Source organism: Dermacentor variabilis, chromosome 8 (genome assembly GCF_050947875.1).
Source record: "Dermacentor variabilis isolate Ectoservices chromosome 8, ASM5094787v1, whole genome shotgun sequence".
Lineage (NCBI taxonomy): Eukaryota > Metazoa > Arthropoda > Arachnida > Ixodida > Ixodidae > Dermacentor > Dermacentor variabilis.
Genome location: NC_134575.1, coordinates 43,349,304 through 43,370,986, shown reverse-complemented (window position 1 = coordinate 43,370,986; position 21,683 = coordinate 43,349,304). Strand labels below are relative to the sequence as shown.

The 21,683-nt window shown below is 49.6% G+C and overlaps 1 protein-coding gene across 1 annotated transcript; it reads left to right on the top strand.

Moving 5' to 3' along the window:
• Positions 1-8,157: 8,157 nt before the first annotated feature.
• LOC142590153 (uncharacterized) lies at positions 8,158-13,662 on the top strand. Its single transcript, XM_075702043.1, has 2 exons — positions 8,158-10,020; positions 13,074-13,662. Exons 1-2 carry the CDS (start codon positions 8,233-8,235, stop codon positions 13,479-13,481), a joined length of 2,196 nt encoding a protein of 731 aa, XP_075558158.1. The 5' UTR covers positions 8,158-8,232; the 3' UTR covers positions 13,482-13,662.
• Positions 13,663-21,683: the final 8,021 nt, after the last annotated feature.

The window sequence follows — 21,683 nt, the reverse complement described above, 5'->3', positions numbered from 1 at the left end:
TTCTGGCTCCATGATGACGACGATGACGATACTGCGGCGAAATACCTCTGCATCGAGCGATCGCGCTGAGGGCTCGTTACGGGGTCGTTAGATGCGTGTTGCCAAAGCAAGCTATAACAAGAAGAAAGGCTTGTAAAAAAAAAATCATTGGAAGAGAGAAGTGTGAGGGGAGGGACGCCTTTCTGAAGTGAAAGAGCGTAAGTTTGGGCATGTTGGTATTCCATAACTTTTACGTTTTTAGCGCACGAAAAGGGACGAGAGGCAGAAGTACGACGCGGACACAGCGCTAGAGTGATTGTACGTAAATAAAAACTCATTTATTCGCAAGGCGTATAGTGCCGTGCGAATAACGCAAGGGTACGTAGACGTCTAGACGACAAGAAAGCGCATGATGCAGTTGTCTGCTTTGTATGAAGCCTGACGAAGCAGCCCGAGAAGCGGATTATAATGAGCCCATCGGAGAAGCGTAAAGGAATGGCGTGCCGGTGGAATCGGTCACCGGCATCACAGAGTTTCCTACTTAAACCAATAGTTGGAACTCTGGCGCTGCGATCGTTCAGCTCCCGTGGGTATGATGATTAGTACATGGATTTGTCTGATACTCGTGCTTGTGGCTTTAGACGTTCTTAAGGCTTTATTTACTGCAAACAAACAAACAAACAAACAAACAAACAAACAAACAAACAAACAAACAAACAAGCAAGCAAGCAAGCAAACAAACAAACAAACATACACGCAAGCAAGCAAGCAAACAAACAAACAAACAAACCGACTGACCGACTGAGAAAACAAGCAAACGTTTATCTGCCTTTATTAGCATAAATTCCCAAGTTATCTTATCTTTTTATAAACGAAGAAGCCAATAAGATTGCGCAAACGGATAGTCATTGCGAATTGCTGCATTTGAGCGCAGTACTTTTTTGAAAATGACCATTTTGAAATGTCACAGAGCCGTTTCAAACAAACAAACAAACAAACAAACAAACAAACAAACAAACAAACAAACAAACAAACAAACAAACAAACAAACAAACAAACAAACAAACAAACAAACAAACAAACAAACAAACAAAGTTTAAGCACTTGAATATATTTACTGAGATCTCATCGGTTCACTGATTGTGGTGTCGACCTTTATCGACAGGCGACACCACTGGTGGCTGCAATGGTGGGTTCACCGCTGGGAGCGGAGCAAGCCCAATGTGCGTCATTACAGACGTCAGTGCGCTCTCGTGGAAGAACCCAGGTACACTATTCCTAGAATCCGGCAGCGGACTTTGTCAAGCGATAAGTTATTGCATATTGTTTCATCGGCGTTCTACCGGGCCTGAAAGGTCCCATTGACTGTTATCTGGGCGCTTGACAACAGTTTTGCGCTGCAAAGAAAGTGCTGGGTCACTCTTTGAGACACCGTGTTAGAACTGCACTGCCTTCGGAATCGGCCCACGGAAACGGTCAGATAGCCGGCAGGAGTAATCCGTCTACATTCGACAAGAATGCTTCGCATTGCGCGCTGCGCAATAGAGAAATCCAAGTTTAGCTTCAGGGCGAAGGATTCAAAGCAACAGCAAGGTGCAGCGTTGTGCTCCAGCTCGTCGCACGGGGTTCTATAGCAATGCAGTAAGTTGACATATGACGACGCAGCACGTGACAGAACTGCTGCGGTGCACACTGGCAAATACCAGACGTGGCACAAAGCTGACGCGGTGATGAACGCCGGCTGCGGCGCGTGACACCGCGACAACGAGCGAGACGGCCCCGACGGAATACCTACAGCGTGCGTCAGCTCCAGACGAAAGAATTAGATGCGTAGCTAGTCCGGCAATTACTGTCCCTTCTGCTCAGACCCGTGTATGCGACACGGTGTCGCACGTACACAGCTGCTTCGCGAATTCGGATATGTGCGCAGACGACGCTCAGGCCAGCAGCGGAAGCCAAAACGTTGCCCAGGAGCCGGTGGAGCGCAAAGAGGTTTTGTTGCGATGAAGGCTCGAGGTGCACTCACGCCGCCGCCGTTGTCATGCGGCCCCGATAACGGCGCATGCGCAGCTCGCGCACGGTGGGTTTTAGAGGTCTCCGAAGACGCGGATTAACTTTGGCTGCAAAAAAAAAAAAAAAAAAAAAGGGCGGATCGAAGCGAATGATTGGCTCCTCCATGATTAACTGAAAAAAAAAAAAGTGCTAAAGGTTGTGCAATTCGCCAACATGGTGGAACCAGACAGTCCGAAATTGGTAGCCCCGGTTAGAACACAGTCTACAGGGCAAAAACCATCGCACGTGCTGCGGTCGCCATCGCCATTGTCCTCAGACATTCGCGTGTTGTGTGCACGTATCGCTCGTGCACGAAGAAGAAGAGGAAGCAGGCAAGCAATGGCGTCGGCCGCACGTCGCCCGAGCTCCCACGAGAAGACGTCCACGGGGACCAGCAGGAGGAGCACCGGCGATATTGGCGGCAGCGAGGGCCGAAGCAGCGCTACGTCCGACGGCGAGTCGCCGGACGAGGCCTACGAGTTGCCGCCGGAATCGGTGCCGCAGACGCCCGTCGTTGGATCGCCTGGCGAGCCCCGGGAGCTCCAGCTGGAGTACACAAGTGGCATCCGGCATTCAACCAAGTCGTCGGTGGTGAGTCGGCGGTGGCACTGAACTTTCTCGAAATCTCACGTATAGATACTTTTTTTTTTAGACCGAACTTTTGTTATATCGTGCATATTATTCAGTACGACAGAAATGAAGACATCCTCTGCGTTTATTCCATCTTCTTCCTCCCCCTCGGGCGGCTCCAAGCGCGCGCCTGCTCATGGCGCTGCGGTAGGCAGCGACGCCTTATATAACATATCCCCTCGTGAAAGAAAAAAAAAATTGTCCGTTACTTCCTGATGTAATCATGCAGCTTCTTTGGTGTCTTCTTGTTGCGGGCGCTTCTCCTCACGCGCTCTTCGCAACTTGGCAAATTACCTGAAGCTTTTTGCGTGCGCCCTGCAGCAGGTGGTTCAGGAATCAGGGGTGCCTTATCTGCGCTTGATGTGCCAGGTTGTGATGAATTGCTTACAGCCGCACTAGTTGAGTGATCGGATGCCGGTGACCAGGTCATGACAGCAGTGGTACCTAATTTCATTCTGCTGATAGCTTCAGGGTGAACGGCCGCTAATTTGGAAGCATTGCACACCCGCCCATCCTCCAATAGGTAAGAGGCGGGTCCGCGCTTTCCAATAATTTTCTTGGGCGCAGAAAACTGTGAAGATAACTTCCCATGAACTGCAGGTAATTTAACCCGCACGTAGTCACCCACGGCGAAGTTGGGTTCCTTGGCACCGCGTTTTTGATCGGTGTAGCGCTTCGACGTCAGTTGCTTGTTCTTGATGCGCTCTCTCAACTGCTGTAGTGCTTTTGAAGGGTCATCGGTGAAACATCTGTCAGGAAATCCCACAATGTCAAGTCTGGTGCGAGGTTGGCGTCCATGAAGAAGAATAGCGGGTGCAACACCAGTAGTCGCATGAGGCGTACAGCGATATGTTTGTAGGTAATCGAACATCGCTGTTCTTATCTCACGACGTTCTAACAGGGCTAATTGAATATAGGACTTTAATACCCTGTTAAATCTTTCCACTAAGCCGTTAGCTTGCGGGTAATACACAGAAGAGTAGTAATGGGCGATTCCGCGCTCTGTCAGAAAATCTTCAAAACTCGCTGAAGAAAATTGCGGTCCATGGTCGGATACGACACCACGTGGATATCCTTCTCTTGCGAAAAGTTCAAGTAGGAATTTGGTCACTGTAGACGTGGTCGCATCGCGTACGAAAGTCACCTCTGGCCACTTGCTGTGATAATCAATAAGCGTAATGGCAAATCGACAGTCAGCTGGAGCTTGCGTGAAAGGTCCCACAATGTCGATAGCAACTTTGTCCCAGGCTTTCTCGGGAAAAGTCACGGGTTGCATTGGTGCTGCAGATGTACGCGCTGATTTGTCACATGACTGGCAGGCTACACATGTGCGTACAAGTTCTTCAATGTGATTATCCATGCACGGCCACCAATATGACTCCCTAAGACGAGCTTTGGTACGACTAATTCCTGGGTGTGACTCATGAGCCAGATCCATAAGACGGCGGGTCAAAGCGGAAGGCACGACAATCCTGTCACCCCGGCAAAGAATGTCGCTAACAACAGAGAGTTCAGATCGCACGTGAAAGTAAGGTAGCAGCTCTTTTGACAAGGATTTCTTGTCAGGCCAAGAAGTAGTGTGAAACTGCTTAACTTGAGAGATAGCCTGATCGGCGGCACTTGCTTCTTGAAGCTCTTGCATGGTAACTACTGGGGACAAGAGACATATAAATTCTTCTTCGGGTGCATCCTGGATGAAACTCTGTACGGGCAGCCGGGAGAGTGCGTCAGCCACGACATTTTCGCTACCCTTCCTGTATTCCATGGTGTAGTTGTAGCACAGCAACCGTGATGACCAGCGCGCAATCCTTAACGGACGGTGACCTGTGCCTTTCGTTGAGAGGAGCGTAACCAAAGCAGCGTGGTCTGTCCGCAAGGTGAAAGGTCGGCCCCACAGGTAAACGTGCCAGTGCTGTCCTCGTCGCCAATTATGTTATATCGTGCATATTATTCAGTACGACAGAAATGAAGACATCCTCTGCGTTTATTCCATCTTCTTCCTCCCCCTCGGGCGGCTCCAAGCGCGCGCCTGCTCATGGCGCTGCGGTAGGCAGCGACGCCTTATATAACAACTTTGTTTTAAAGCGAACGCTTTACTGGCCGCGAACTTGCGATTTCGCCGTGGCCGTGCTCCGAGGAGGCACATGACGTCACACCACGTTCCTCGTCGTTGCGCTCGCCTCCGCTCGCTTCGCTAGCTGCGTCGAATGCCTGATAACATGTCGGAGGATCGAAAAGGAGAGCTCGCGTGCGCCGCAACCACAGTTGAGGCGGCAGCATGGACGGCGACAATTCTGATAAGCAGGAGGAGGCTTGGAACCGACATCGGAACGAGATGAAGAGGAAACAAATCGCCCAGGAAACAGGCGAACAGCGCGCCGAACGACTGGCTAAACGCCGCTATATAGCTAGATAACCAGACTAAACTGGACTTGTAATCAAGATTAACCAAGGTTAACCATGCTATGCTTTAGCTTTCGCTACAAGCCACTGCCAATTTTTTTTTCCTTCTTGCACGCACTTTGTAGGCATTCTTTTGCCCTTTTGTGGGTGTTTTCTTGCCCAGTAGACATCGACATGAGACACTGGGTATACGTGCCCGAATAGACGACCTGCTTCTGACAGCTGCCTTGCCGAGCATACAATTAGCATGGTCCACTGCGCATATGTACCAACGCGTACCTACCCGAATAGACAGGAAAGCTTACTGCACTCTTACCCTTTCGGTCGCGTCTTGTCACACTACGATAATCGTCGTCTGTCTCGCTTGCGTTTCCTTTCTTGAAAACGCTGCCCTTGCTACTTCCCTGTCGAGAATGACCTGTCATACTGATAACGTGCATGCCGTTCTCGACTTGGAAGTACCGGGCTCGCAGCGTTAAAGAAAGGAAATGAGGACACGACAGATGGCGATTATCGTTGTGAGGCAAGGTACGACCCAAAGGGCGTAATTTTGCTTAAGAGTGTGCTGGGCTTGTCGAGAATGACAACTTGTCCCGCTCGGTATGTGCCAGAATAGACAACTTGGCCGACTTGGTGATCTGTAACTCGGTATGTGCCTCTGGGTGTGTGTTCGTTCTTGACCAATCGCCCATAATGGGTACGCGTCGACACCTTCACGCAAGTGACGCTTAGCGTTCTTAAATGCATTTTTCGTGCGTTACGTGCTTGTCTGCGCATGCATATTTCATCGACATTCTTACTGCGACAAGCATCCCACGTCGCCTTCGTGCCACAGACAACTAACAGCTGCAGGCGACGAGGCAGGGCTTGTGTCATCCCACTACTGCTGATACCCTGCAAACTCGAACAAGCTTATCATTATTTAGATTCCAACATACCTTTGGATCTGCATAATGTTCTGTTTAAATAGCGAGTAAAACAAGTTAGCCCTTCAACTTCAAAGTTCTTTCGTAAGGAATGTGTGCAAAATTTTCCTAATAACTTTTTATTTGATAAAGTTCTTACACGTTATGTACAATTTCGAAAAAGTATGTTGCATGTACGACTGACCCATTACGTTCATCCCAAACATTATTGAAAGACACCTTGCCCTAACAAATATCCTTTCCTTCAACACAAGCATAGGGCTCGAAAGTAATTATCTGAACGGATGATAGAGAAATCAATCGAAAGCACCGAGGAATGTGTTCAAGCGCCGAAATTCAAATGGACGGCTAGAACTGAGTTGTTAAGGGCGGCTCGTTTCCGGTAAGCACAGCAGAAGCTGGGGCCTGTACGAGTGTGGATCGTCTTTGGCAACATTGGTACAAACAGCTAGGACGAGTACAGTTCAAACCTGGTAGTTTAAAAACTGAATAGACAAAGTACATTTGTGGAAAACCAAATGACTATGTCTTTATGAGGAGTGTCTTGGTAAGTAAAAAAAAAAGTTGACAGCCACTTTAGCACACGCTAAAGAGGATGAAGGCGAAACCTTGCGCGCTCACGAGACATTTATTGCGTTAATTGACATTCTCCTTCCACTGGGTTGTTACTTCCTGTTACGTGTTTGCACCTGTTACGTGTTTATTTATTTTTATTTCCAATACTGGTGAGCCCTGCCAGGCTGTTACAGGGTGGGAATACAGAGCACAAAGTTCACGCAAGGAGCGCAGTCAAGTTTTCTTGAAAAGAGTTAACTATTTTATTGCTCGGAAACACACAATAATTCAAGTTATTCCACTCAACAATTGCCTTGACAATGAAAGAGTGCTTAAAGACATCAACTCTTGGCACATAAGGCATTATAGCGTAATTGTGATTAGTTCGTGGGGAAACCCTTCCAGGAGGTTTCAAATACAAACTGAAATTCAGGTTCAGCTTATTGTGAAAGAGTTGTTCAAGCGCCCTAATTAATTCTACCTTAACTAACTGTGCCTTGATTAACCTCGCCTTATTAACACCAAAAGTAGCAGGTTCCACTCCCACCAAAGGTTGAGGGTTCGACTCTCGAACTTCACGATGTCAACTGGAATCTAGCTTGGAGATATGGCCGGTTCACCCATACCTCCAAGTCGTTTCGACTACCACCAAACGTCGTGGGTTCGAGGGCGTTAATTAACCATATCTCAATTAACTGCACCTTAGTTGACTTCACCTTACAAAACGCCAAAGGTAGTGGGCTCGACTCTCGACCTTCACGATGTCAACAGGAATCCAACTTAGAGATATGGCCGGTTCGCCCATATCTCCAAGTGGTTTCGACTCTAACCAAAGGTCGGTCATGAAAATTCGCATTGTTATGCCAATTGGTTGCGGCGCATGGTTCGCATAACTTAAATATTCGACAGGCGATCACGAAGATGCTGGTGGTGCGTTGCGACGCCTCTGGGGTTTCGAAAATGTGGGAGACCAGGCAATCTTTGGAGACCTGGGTGTGTGTCACATGGAGCTTTGGTTCATTCTTGGTTTATAACTGGGTATGGGCAGGATCTTAAGTCCTTGGATAATGTCACATGGTGCAGAGTTAGCAGGAATAGCTGGCAGGCTACTGACATAGACAGCGCCAATGAAGAAATTCTCCGGGACTTTTGATAGCGATAAACAATTGTGCGATTTGGAGATTGAGTGATGACTGCTCCATAGTAGTTCGCATAGAGTAAATTTTATTTTTCCGAATTAGAACAAATTGCCATTATCTCTCTCTTTAACAATAATAATAACAATAGAAATACTCATGAGTTTAATAAAAAAACTAAGTATGAAAACCTGGGCTCGTGTCACGATCGAGGGTATTGTACGTACCTTTCATTTCTCGCCGTGCAAAGCGAGTGCGTGTTATGATCGAGTAAATACGATAGGTGGGTATGAACAAGGATTTTTTGAGCGTCAATCGTGAAACGGTCGTGAAAAACTGGGTAAAGCTCTCGCTTGATTCGCAAGTACTTCGCTCATTAGTAACCCCGAAGGTGCCTTTCCTTATAGGACATGTCAACGAAGACGATGACCCTAATTTTCGGTATGCCACGACATATTCGCAGTTCTTGCTTAGTTTCTTTCAAGTAGGGACGAAGAGTGTGGGGGCCTCGCAGGAGAAACCGCATACCGATATAGTCACGGCAAAAAAACATGTTTCGTCAACATTGCGCGAGCGTCGTCCCTGTCGTGTCCGTCCCACTGACGCAGGCGCACGCTCGACAGCCGTTGGGCTCGGTGCCGCGCCTGGGCCTCGCCAAACCCACGCCGTCGCGCGCCTCTTTCTGCGGCGCCGTGTTGCTCTCGATAATCGTGCTGTCCGCCATCGTCGTGTTCGCCGTCCGGCAGCTGCGGCGCATGCTGGACGTGGAAGGCGCGGAACCGTGCGGCACCGATGACTGCCTCCTGCACGCCGAGTTCCTCAAGAGTCGCCTGAACGCCGCGTCGGACCCGTGCGCCAACCTGTACGCCTACGTGTGCGGATCGCACGGTGGTTCACGGGCCGCCACCGAGGGCGAGGGGCCGAACAACGCTACCTTGGAGGACGAGGTGATGCGACTGTACGCCCAGGACCTCGCGCTCGACGCCCGCTTACCGATGGACTCGGCGACGGGAGGGACACGTCTTCCGTCGTCCGCGGGCGACGCGGCCGTCGCGTCGCTCCGGGAGTCCGGGGCGTTCAGGACGTGCCTCGAGAGGTCGTCCAAAGAACCGCAAGCGTTCGCCGAGTTCATGAGGCAGCGCGGAATAGCGTGGCCCCGCCGGGTCGACGGCGCCGCGGTCGCGAAGTCCACCGTCCTGGAAGTCCTCCTCGACCTGACCGTGAACTGGAAGGTGTCCCTATGGTTCGACCTCAGGGTCTCCAAAATCGTCGGGAACGTCTCGGGGCTGGTCATCCGGGAACCCGGACCGCTGGTTCTCTTGAGGAGGAGACAGTTGCGAGCAATTGATTCCCTGATGGATTACGCGAGCCTGGTGAGGAGTGTCGCCGAGTTTCTCCTCAATGCCAACAGCAGCGACGCCGGAACGCTCACTGACGACGAGGTTCGCGTACTGTACTGGGACGACACGGGCATGCGGTCGATGCTGGACTCGTTGAGCGACGAAGACGGACAAGACGAGACATTCACGCTCAAGAAGGTCGTTGCGCTTACGGCAGTCAACGAGACCTCGCTGCTGACGCTTCTCAAGAAGTACTTGCCCGTGAACGACACTCTCCTAGAGTCTTCCGCTGTCCTCGTCTTCAATGAACGCTTACTGCGGGCCATATTTGCGCTTCTTTCTCGTCTTCCGGCCAGGCGGGCACTCGACTTGATCGGCTGGACGTTCGCGTACACCTACGTCTGGATGGTGCACCCTGACTTCGACCATCTGGAGCCTCCAGCGGACGAACGCTACCGGGACAGCGGCTTCGACAACAGGACGCTCTGCTTCCACGCGGTGCAAGAGTCCTTCGGTCTGCTGCGCATCGCGCGTAACCTCCACGAGGGGGGCGTCGTTCCACATTTCGTCGGCAAGGCAGCCGACGTCGTCCGCGGCATCATACTGGTCCTTGTCGAGTGGATCGTTCAGTCCGACGTCATCTCCAACGTTAGCAGGAGGACGGCGGCGGAAAAGGTCTTGCGGAGCGTCTCCGTACCTGCCAGTCTCCCGGCGGAGTTGCAGGACCCCGGCCCCGTGGACTGGATCTACGCCAGCTTTCCGGACAACTACCCGTCCTTCTTCGACGCTTGGCTCGCCACGCGGGACGCGGACAGCTCGGCCGACTTGCGCAGCGTCTACGAGCACCCCGTCGTCACGAGCAGGTATCGATGGCGCAGCAAGAACGTCCTGTACCTGTCGTCGACCAACACGCTGATGTCCAGGATCGCGGCGTTCTACCCGCCTTCGTACTATCAGCACGGTTCCGTCAGCATGTCCTACGCGGGCGTCGGCTTCCAGGTGAATCACGCCGTTTCTGAAAACATTCGGAGGTGGTACTGTGTGGGGTTTCTTGCCGGGTCGCGGAAGCTGATGAAGCAAGACATGCGAGCAAGCTAGTTCATGTCCCATAAAAATATTGGAAGGCGATTAAATCTCCACTTGAAGTCAATGAAAGACAAAAGTCTTCCTGAGCGAGTTGGGTGGATGGGGGGTGGGTGAGATATAGGCACAGTCACTGCACAACGCACTTTATTGCGTCAATCCTCGCGTGAAGGGTGTAGGAGAAGCGTCGGACTCAACATCACTATCTTCGGGATCGGCCCACGTTTTTGACGTATGATGACGTGTTAATTTTAAATAATTTCCTGGATTTAACGCATCAAAACTACAATCCGATTATGAGGCACGCCGTTACGTAACAAAAAAATGGTCCCTGGCGCAATGGTTACAATTTCAGGCTTCTGCGCTAGATGTCCTCTGTTCTAATCCAGCCGTCGTACAAGTTTATTAATTTGCTTACTAAAAAACACAATTCCGCGATAAGAGCGAAACAATGAATGCGATCGCAACATGTTAGAATGTTGCACGAGGTGAGGCTCATAGGCTTCAGTGGCAGTATGAATTGCAGTAAACATAAACTGGCCATGTAAACGGGCGTGTCGGGACCTGCGCAGACTCACATGGTGGCAGTAAATCCTTTATTGATATTCTGCTCACTTATGATCTGGCAGGCCCGAGTCCTAGGATGGCCCATCACAAGTAGCGACCCTTTCGGCACAGGCAACGAGGGCTTTTTGTAGTTTTTGATCGAGCGTTCTCAGCAGCTCTTCCCACGTCTGTTGTGAGGGAGCTGGCAGGAGCGACCTGGGAGGGGGTAAGCCCTCGCACCCCCAAAGAATGTGATTTTGGGTAGCCATGTTTGATTTGTGCAGTTTTGACATACGGGGGGTTCCATTGCCCGTTGGTAATTATGGTCAGCCGATGTGGGCTGGGGAACGACTTAGTTTGGATTCGACGCAGGATCGAGGCTCGCGCTCGCGTGAGGCTTGCGTTTGGAGGCGGGTAGATTCGTCTTCTTTTGCTTGTAGTAGTTGGTTATCTCGCGGTATGTCGTCGGTGCCTCGTCCATGGGATCCGAGTCTGAGGGACACACCTCCCAGTTGATTAGACCCACATGGACCCAAAGAACTCGTTGGTCGCGAACACCATCGGCCAGAGCGGGGTCTTGTCGACGTTTTTCTCGGCTCGCGTTCGGCCTGGCGTTCCTGTACTGTGGCATGCTCACGGCCGGCAAGGTGTTTGCGTCCGCTGCACGCTTTTGAACTGCAGGGTTTCGTCGACGTTGTTCCCTAGGCTCGGCTTCCTATTGCCGCAGCAGCGCCATCTGGGCGCCTCCGGCGTCGATCCGCATGCAGCGTGGGCCGCACACGCAGCAGCCCATTGTTTCTGCATCTGAACTATAACCGAGTGGTCTTGGCGCGTATGCGCGCCCCCTCAAAGCGTTCTTTAAGTGCGGTTAGCGTTTCGCGGGAGCTTCTCGGCCGGCGTTCTGACAACAAACACGCGGAGGCGCGTTTGCGCGAGGTGAGGAACGAGATGTTTCGCTGCAGAAACGTCGCCACCGACTGCAGGTATACTACCACGCATGGCCACTACGTGCGGGGCAACGATGGCACAAGCTGGCGGGGTTCGCACATATGTAGCTGCGTTACAATGCGTTCCAGCGAGTGTAACCGTCTAACCTGAGGCCTTAGAATACAACTGCTTCTGTGAGCCTGTCTGTGCGATTGAAACGCACATGCGCCTGTAGACATTTTTCGCCACCTGGCTTTCAAATTCTGACGCGGAGGGAAAGCGCGTACAGTTAATGTGAGTAAGGTTCTTCAGAAAACGCATTAACTAAATCAGTATTTTTGAGTGTAATTATCGACGACGGCGAAAGACCATATAATTGATGTTGCGAGGAAACGCGCCGAGCTCCTCAACGCGCTCGCTTGAACATGGGAAATGTTCAAAGATGTATTCCGCCTGCTGGTGCGTGCACCTGTTGTCTAATGGACAGAGAATCGGACTGCTATGCTGGAGGTGCTCTGTTCGAATCCGCCCTTCTTACAATTTTATTTGTTTATTTATGAACTAGACACACATACATACATATAGAGTACAACACGCCGACCAGTGCTCCTTGACGCACATACCCAGTAGCGCATAGCGGCCCACATTTTTAGCTGCACTAGCTCCGGGATCGGCCCTCGATAAGAGGCTAGAGACATACCGGATACGGAACAGAAAGAGTTTGCCTTTAAGACATGGCTCGAATCTCGACGACAATATTAGACGGGGACAGCCGGGTCGACGCTCGGGAGCGCATCTCTCCCGCTGCGTCTGCCTTACTTCCTACGTCTGGCAAATCATCGATGCCAAGCAGCAGCAATGTGCTTGTTCTCTAGCTCTCATGAGAAACCACTTCGGGAAGACGAGTGCTGCCGAAGAGCTGCGATGTCCGCGACTCGAGATGTCCCTCAAGACCTGAAAAGCGCCACTTGAGTTTCCGCATTGGCCCTTCGTTTAACACATAGACGATCTTGGGAAGTGCAGGAGCGCACGGACTCGTCCCAATGAGTAGCTTGGTCCACAGTACTACTACAGCTGCCCGAATGTGCCCGTTCTGAAACCAACAATGGTAACGCTCTAAAACCCTTGTGTGCCATTCTGTCTGTAGGAACTTTGCAGACGTAGGTGTGCATAGAGTGTCTCTCTGCTAACGTTAGCCAAGCTTTCCAGCGAAAAAGAAAGGATTAAAATAAAGGAAGCACGGTGCTGGGTAAAGTTTTAAAAGCTACGGTGTTCGGTCATCAGTTTTATAACTGTATCTTGCATTGTGCTGTAAAATTTTTTTTCATTGAACTGCTTGGCTAACGTTAGTTGGGACACTCGGTGAAGGCTCTGCTGGAGCACGACCGGAGCTGGAGATATCCTGCGCGAAGCCTTCGTCCTTTCAATGGAATTAGAAACGGCTGCTGCTGCCGCTGATGACGACGTACGAGCAACTTGTACGAATCTGCACGCAGGTGGCCGAAAACGTGCTCGGAGCCATCGTGGACCGAGGACGCGGCGTTGACGACACCAACGCCAAGCGCTTCTGGTGGTCGGCGAGCGAAAGCTGCCAGTGGGACCTCGCCAAGTCGGACAAAGAGAGAGCCGCCGCACGCCGCCTGTTCGCGCTGAGGATCGCCACGGAGGCCCTGCAGAGGAACGTGAACGACTCGCGGGACGCCTTCGTCCAGCTCAAGTCGATGGAGCAGATGTCCGGCCGGCAGACGTTCTACGCGAGCTTCTGCAGCCACTTCTGCCGCCGTCCAGACGGCGAGGCCGCGTGCAACGTTGCCATGCTCGAAGAGGGATTCCAGGACGCCTTTCGCTGCCGCTGGTGGTGGTCCCGCTTTGGGAAGCGCAGTGCCAGCTGCCTCGTCGTCTGAGAACCTGTTGTACAGAGTGATCGCGGTGCGACGGTAGCAATGTGGATCACATTGGCGCAAACGCCCTTCATTTTGCACGTCACTGTCATATGTAAACAAACGTTGCTCTTTTTTTTTTCGAAACGCTCAAGCTCCGTCTGCTGCGGGACTGCGTGAACGACGAAGCTTTGAATTGCCGCAACAGGAAAGGGGTGGAGGGGGGAGGGAGGGGTCACTGTTAATATTTTTAACCGTTGATGAAGTTATGGCGGAAGGTCTACAGAGTTAGCCACTGATGCATTTGTCACGCTGTAATTTGAAGTGATATACAATGTAACGGTCGAGGTAGCGCAAGAGAGCGTAGCTCGCGACAATGGTTGTTCAGAGAAGACAGGTTGCGTTTTTGATACGGAATGTGCCAGCATGCGCATGCCCAAACTATAGCATTCAACTGATGTTTACGGAGATGGGTTTACTGTGCAGGGCCTCTCACGTGTCGATGATATAAAATTGACTTGACGTGGTACGCCTTGCATTGGCACGCGAGTCAAGAATCCCCCTTCAGGCAAGCACCAGAAATAAATTGTCTTTGGAATTGCAACCAACCAGGGTGAACAAACGTGCAACAAAATCGAATCGAACAATCCAATCGAGCCATGTTATGAAACTTAGAGAAACATTTGTTGCGGTGCTTCTTCCTCGTCACCTGCATACACTCCTGGTGATCATGAAGATGCCGATGGTGAAACGCAGATATTTCTGCCGACGTGTGCATAATCCGGCAAGAGTTACTATTTAAGAGCCATATGAGAGAAAAGGAGAGAGAGAGAGAGAGGAGGACGTAAGAAAAAAAGCCGTGAATGAATTGCACCACGTATCTAGATGTAAAATTAAGTCGTATGCATTGTACGTAAAATGAAGACGATGGAGAAGTAAAATGCAATCATTCGAATGTGACGAAGTCAATAAATCCTTTCAAGCAAATCCCGAGTCTGTCCCGAGTTTGAAAGGACAATGCCTGGGAGGACAAGGCTTCGAACCGAAAGCTCTTCTCGGCGTTACTCGTGCGTCGCAACTTTTGTTCGCTTAATTAAAAAAAAAAGAAAACTATGTCAAGAGAAGGTTCTCGTAAAGCGGCTGATGAAACGCTTATGTATAAATTTGCCCATTTCGTTACTCCCTCCTCGGCGTAACGGAAACAGGCGCGAGTACGTGATCCCGCTCACCCATGCTACGCAATGTGACGAATATTACCATTGACTCGTATTTCCTCGTTTCTTCTTGCTTATCTCAGTTGTACCGGCCGCTGCTTTGCCGATCGCCCATTGTGAGGACGTGTCATTGTATGGAAATTATAATAATCAGACACGCGGTGGTCATCTCAAACAGCTATACTTGGTGGCACCATATGTACCACTCTGCTTCTAGGCCAATCCTCTGTGGTGGGCATGTGGCATAGCATGGAAATCATCATCATCATCATCATCATCATCATCATCATCATCATCATCATCATCATCATCATCATCCTAAACATCATCATCATGAACGGGCGAACACGCTCCTTGGCCGATTTCCTGTCGCGGGCATGTGCCGTAATACTGAAATCGTCGTCATCATTATCAATACATGGACATGTTTCACGGCCGATCCCTCCTTGTGGGTACGCACCGTAGTGGGAAATCATAATCATCATCAAGACGCGGCTACCATCTCGGAGAGCTACTTAGACGATATGTACCTACGCCCGCTTCTTCGCCAATACCACGTTTTGGATGTGCGGACATGTGCCCATGCATAGTATGGTAAATCGTCATCATAATGAACGTGTGGCGACCATCTGAGAGAGTCGGTTGGTGTTAGCACGAGAGAAGTATCCATGCGTTCGTGGCCTAAATGCAAGCCTCCAATAAAGGCTGTGATTCTTGTTTTTGCTGAGATAAAAATAAACAGAGTAGTTGTCTCGCCGTACACTGGCTAAGCCGGCCCCTTTTCGCTTTAATGATAATATAGGATTAATTATTTGGTAAATACCCATGCTTACATTAAGTAACTATTTCCTTTTTCTTCAGACTAAGTTTTTAACAGCCTATTTATTTAGCTCAAGTTGTAAGGCGTTGGTTAGGTTTGTTACGGATGTGTACTTTCCCCATGCCAGTATACCGTTCTACATCAAGTAGTCATCAAGTATCTGGTGTGTTGAATCGCGTTAAGAAAATGTCAGTTTATCCGGGAGCAAGGAATTCCTTTTTTAAGCTTAATACCTGGACGATACCTGTAAAGACGTGACAGAAGACTAAGGGATCCTTTCATCCATGGGACAGGGATAGTACATTGACTAAAAAGCCAGATTGATTATTGATTCGTTGAATCTTGTGGCGCAGTATTCTTTTCGGAAGTTCTACAGAGAACATTGAATGCAAAATTAGAAGTTAATCTTATTGCTATCAGATATCTTGATGTAACGAAAGACAGAATCCAGGCGTACAATCTAATTTTTCTTATTGGATTGCATAGTCTCTGCAGAACAAGAATGACTGATAGACATGCCGAACCAGCCCGAGCAACGAAGAACACCTTTCCAGGAAGAAGTACTTCAAACGCGCGGGATATACGAAGGTTGTAGTGAATATCGTGACTCGTTTCACCTATTTGATTTGTGTTAAAATTTGCCTGTGCATTGACTCGTGGCGTGTTTAGTGCAAGTGCTACGGTTTTGCTTCTGTGAAATAAATACAGAAAAAGTAAGTGCTTTTGTAAGAGCATCAGACTGCTGCACTGGCGGACCGGGGTTCGAATCCCGCAGCCGGAAGAATTTTTTTTTAAAAGTGAGGTTGAATATACTTGGCGAGAACACGACCGGCGACCGACCGATCAGACCGCCGACCATCCCAGGCCATACCAAGGGTTGCTAGGCAAAGAAACCTTCGCTTTAAAAATAATTTAGTTGTCATACAGGTGAAACGCAATTTGTGCTGAGGTATAGGTTAGTGCCGGTGGCAGGCCTGCGCTTCTGTGGTCCCGTGAGAATGAGTTTGGGAAAAGAAGAAGCGCAAGGGACTCTCGAGCCGCGCGTGGCACATCAGATCTTCTCGGATCTGTCTCCCGCCGGAACCTGCCAGGTTTTGAAGCTCCGGTGAGTTCGGTTCCACAGTGCAACGCGTCGTAGTTTTAATTTTTATGTCTTAACATTTTTCACCGGCTTATCAAGGGTACCGAGTTGTTCGGCTCAAGACGCGCGTACTGTGTACACAATTTCTTCGGATGCTATCGCCAATTCTACAGTAATTGAGGCGTGTACCTGACGAAACTATGCACGCGTCGGGAATATTGTTACGACGTACATTCTATATGGTTTGACGCGCCGAAACCCTGATCTGGTTGTGAGGCACGCCGTAGTGGGGGACCCCAGAATTATTCCGACCATCCGGCGTTTTTTAACGTACACCCATGCACGGTATGCGAGCTTTTCTTGCACGCCGCCCCGATCGGAATGCGGCCGCCGCGGCTGGGATTCGAACCCGTGACCCCCGAAGCTCAGCAGCGCACTGTTATAGGCACTGGGCTGCCGCGACTGGTCGGACAGTGTTGCACGTTCTCGAACTTAGCCGTGAACACCAGCGATTGCTTTGTAATGTACACGGTCAGACCTATTAGAAGAAGGGTGCATGTTAACGTAGATATACATAGCTGGTGTAGACAGGACTCTTCTAATTGGTACGTTAAAAAAAACTATGTTGCTTAACAAGAAGATACCAATATACGGTATGCGGTAGGATTTGCATAATTTAGCCGATACATTTGACTCGCGTCGCGATTGTGCTGGCCACCCTTTCCGCGATTCGAGTGTTGCTTGTAGATCGTGCACCCAAGTTCGCCCGAGAAAGAATATATGAGAAAGGATAGACGACCGTACATATGACAAAACCCGCCGTGGCTGCTTGGTGGCTATGGTGTGGGGCTACTAAGCACGAGGTCCCGGGATCGAATCACGGCCACGGGTTTCGATGGGCGCGAAATGCGAAAACACCCGTGTACTTGGATTTAGTTGCACGTCAAAGAAATCCAGGTGGTCCAAATTTCCGGAGTCAGAAAGAGGTTTTAAAACGCCATTTTTTTTACATATGACAAAATGCCACTTCTTCGCGTGGTCGAGTTTCGTATGGTCGCGCCTGAGAAGCTCGATTTCGGCAGTCTTGATACCACGAGGAAGAACGCGACATCTCACTGGCCAGTTGCCGTCTCGCAAGTTCCCGCGTACTGCGTGAAGCCACGGCAGCCCGGGGGCGATGGCGTTGTGCCGCCGCACTCGAGGTCGCGGGTTCGATCTTCGTCACGCACAGAGCTCTACGTGTGTCTCGCCTTCTTAAAGCATGAAGTGCTTTTAGCTCCCGTTGTCGGCGACCTTCAAGTGACGTTGAGCCAAAAGTCAGAGCCGCTATCCGGGCATGTTGCGAGAACAAAACGAGATCACCCGCGCAACCGGACAAAACTTAAGAAAATGTGGTATCTGGCCCTCAACCCTTTGTACAGGACCGTATTACATATGCTAATTACTGCCCAAACAAGCTGCAATAGATGTTGCTTCCGAATTCTTCCTAATGTTTGTTCGTAATATCACTCATGCAGTAACTTCTTGTACGCTGCATTTGTCATTTCCAATGGCGACGTTCAAAGAGCCAGATATAAGGCACCTCACACTTCATTTTCATTTTTTTGGTGTAGAGACAGGGTTGCCTGTGCTCTTTTGAGCGCCCGCAGTTCTTGCGCTCCGCGGTGCGGGTTTTGCGTCGCCTCGAGAGATGGCGCCACGCTACGTGGCCGCCTCCTTCAGCCGGTTTTCTTCTTCTAGCTGGGCAGCGTCCACATGTGCCTGTACACAGCATGACGTGGTGCGGTGTGGTGCGATGTGGTGTGCTGGCGTGTGCCGTTGCGAACGTGCACTACACCCATTTTAAGATTGTGGCTACTATCGTCTCCATCCACTCTGCTTTGTCGGTTGCCATTTCATGCTTACATCTACTCTCGATTACGCGAGAGCCAGCAATTTGTTTCTGTGCGTCAATGTATTAGCCGCGCTACACCGGAAAAGCATATGGGAAAAGCCTTCCGGTAGATGGGCCGCCGCGGTAGCTAAATTGGTAGAGCCTCGTGCGCGAGATGCGAATGATGCGGGTTCGGTTACCATGAGCGACAGGTGTTGCTTTTGCTGCCTTCACTTCACTTTACGTTATAACTGTCTACATTTCAATTAATTAATAAGGTAATTTATGCATATCTTTGCCTGGTTTCAGTGTTATCCTTTACCGTAAGCTTGTTAAAAAGAAATAAATAAAAAAAATGTAGCCCTCTCCGATTCCCATTAGTCTCCGTGCTCGTCCCAACAAACAGATGCTCGCCACACACTTGCCTCGGTGTGTGGTTCTTCGTCGTCACTGCAACGTCACACTGTAGGTACCTATGCATTCCCTTGATGCACGATGCGCTGCGAGCGCAGGGTTAAAACGTCACGTCATGGGGCTCTCTTCGACTGGGCAGCGCTTAACGCGCTATTGTCGGTATACGGCACTGCTTAGCTCGGGAGGTTGTTTGTGTTCTACCTGGGTTTAGGCGCACGTTAAAGAACCCCAGGTGGTCCAAATTAATCCGGCGTCCCCGGCTACGGCGTGCCTCATAATCAGATCGTGGTTTCGGCACGTAAAATCCCTCGATTTTTTTAAAAAATTTTACCTAGATTTAAGCTCGCAGACTTTCCGGCCTCCGCGACTGCAGCAAACTCAAACACGAACGAACGATGAATATGCAGCATGACAAGAGCACGCGCGTAACCCTCGGTCAACTCTTGTCATATGCCCTCTGCTTCCTGTGCAGTTTCGTTTATAAAGATGATGCCTACGTGATTTTCATGCTGAAAGCGACCCTGATGGTACAATAAACAAAGGAAACCACCCGTGTATTTATTCGATATCAGAGGGAACGATAAGGCGAAACACTGAATCAGTTTATGGCTGAATAATAATACTGATAAAAAATATGGCTTGCAAACCTACATTATTATTATTATTATTATTATTATTATTATTATTATTTAATTTCGCGCCCACACCGCAGCGCCGATACTTCTGTACGATGTCGTGAATTTCGATGTTTTCTCGTGTTTTAACGAATTTTAACAGTTGTAGTGCCCTAAAATTCAATAAATATCGCGAAGCTAAATTTTTTGTCTATCCCAAATTGCAGTGTAGCTGTCAATGCTTACCGATAAAAATTAAAAATAAACTGACCTTTTTAGGAAATTACTCTCTATAACAGCGCAGAGGCTACTCTGAGTGTGAGAGGAAGGCTCAGGACGCTACAAAATGCGTAACTGTGGAGGTCTGATGATGACACGGCTCCGAGCGCTCTGTTGCGACACCGCTGTGTAGCTGACGCCATGTAGCTTTCCTAAATATATTCAGGGAAAACAAATTTTGGGTAGATGGTTATTGTCGTTAATGCGACTATGACTTGAGCGGTGGCGCACAAGTAATTTGGTAGTGGGAGATTATTAAGATGATTGGCAAACATTCGTTTAGTCTTTACGTAACTACAAAAATAGTGTATATGTTAAGGATGGTGAGAGGTGCAAGATTCATGTCCTACATGTTAGTACGAGTGAATGGTGACACATGTACCTGGTGGAGTGTTCCTCTGTTTGTGTTGCCTCCGAGATTGTAGCGGTGCCGCTAATTGCTCGTTGCGCAGCCCGTGAGGACCACCGGAGTAAAGATGTTACATAGATGACGCAAACGGCAAATCGGGGAGGGGGGGGGGCAGTAGGCTAGGAGCGCTAATCGCATTAAAATTAACCGAGGGAACTGTCATGCTGCCGTCTTTCAGCTATCGTGGGAACGACGGTGTTGCAGGATAGATTTGTCTAATCATCGTGCTCGCAGCTTTCGGTGGTCTCGCAACCTCAATTTAACGCGCTTTGTCATTCTAGTTTTGCAAGCGACCATATTTTTTTCATACTGCACGCTGACGAGAAGTCTCTGGGCGCACACGTAGAATATTCGTGAATTCGTTACTCTTATAACCTAATACTGTTTTGAATATGACCAGTTTCCAAAGTCGCAAGGCCGTTTGACGCGATAGAAGACGCTTGAAGTTGTTTGGAAGGCAAGAGGGACGAACTTTTCGGCATCCGTCGTTCGCATGCTGGCTTTTAACAGCCATACACAGCAGCTTCAGTTGACACAAGTGCCGGAGCCACCTCCGGTAATTTTTGTAATAAACTCTACGTGGGGGGGGGGGGGGGGGCGGAGAGGAAGCAGCCTGAATGTAGCAGGAAGGAAGCCTCGCTGTGTCAACGCAATTTCTTTTTTGGCACTTCGTGTTCCCCACACCGAGGTGGAGTGCTCACGAGATGCTCACCTGTTTCTTTATTCTTTCTTTCAGCTTGTGCAGACGTTCCTGCTGACATGAAGTAAGTTCCGCGTCAAACGCTACCAACGTGTGCGCGCTCTGCAAGCGAATGTTTACGCACCAGCGGCGCCGCGGAATGAGCCTTAATCTGTATTATACGCGGGCGACACGAACTGACACAGACGCAGGACGACAGAACGAACGAGGGTCTGATCGCGTTGTCCGTAGATATCTTCCTAGACAATGTCGGTTTTATTAGATTTAATAAGTCATCGAAAATATTCCTTTCAACACCTTGCAACACATTGTTTTTTTCTTCAAAACTGACGACAAAGTGGAGTCAGTGCGCTGCCTTGTAATGGACAGTTTCCGCAGAACCTTTATTTTTTTTTCATGAAGGACCTAACAATAACGTAGACACAAAGAACACAAGGTCTAGCATCCGCGTTCTCCCTTCAACACAACGTTTTATCTCACCTGTGGCGTCGTCGACATAGCACTGCACTGAGGCTGGCGCTTGCGTTCGTTTCGAAACGTATACAGCGCTATTTTCGAGGCGTGTACAAACCGATGAAGTCCCGATATATATATATATAGCAGAGTCGGCGAAGACGTCCGAGGAATTTACGGGAACTGTAGCCGCATCTTCGCGCGGGGCCACGACTCCGCAGAAGCGGTAATGTAGTGAAAAAAAAAACAAAAAACAAAACAAGACAAACGAAACATTGTCGAAAGAGTAAAACAACGGCGTCGACGACGACGCGTGTCGGGGTGTGTGCGCCTCGCTTACGCGTCACCGCATTCCGACCCTCTTATTAT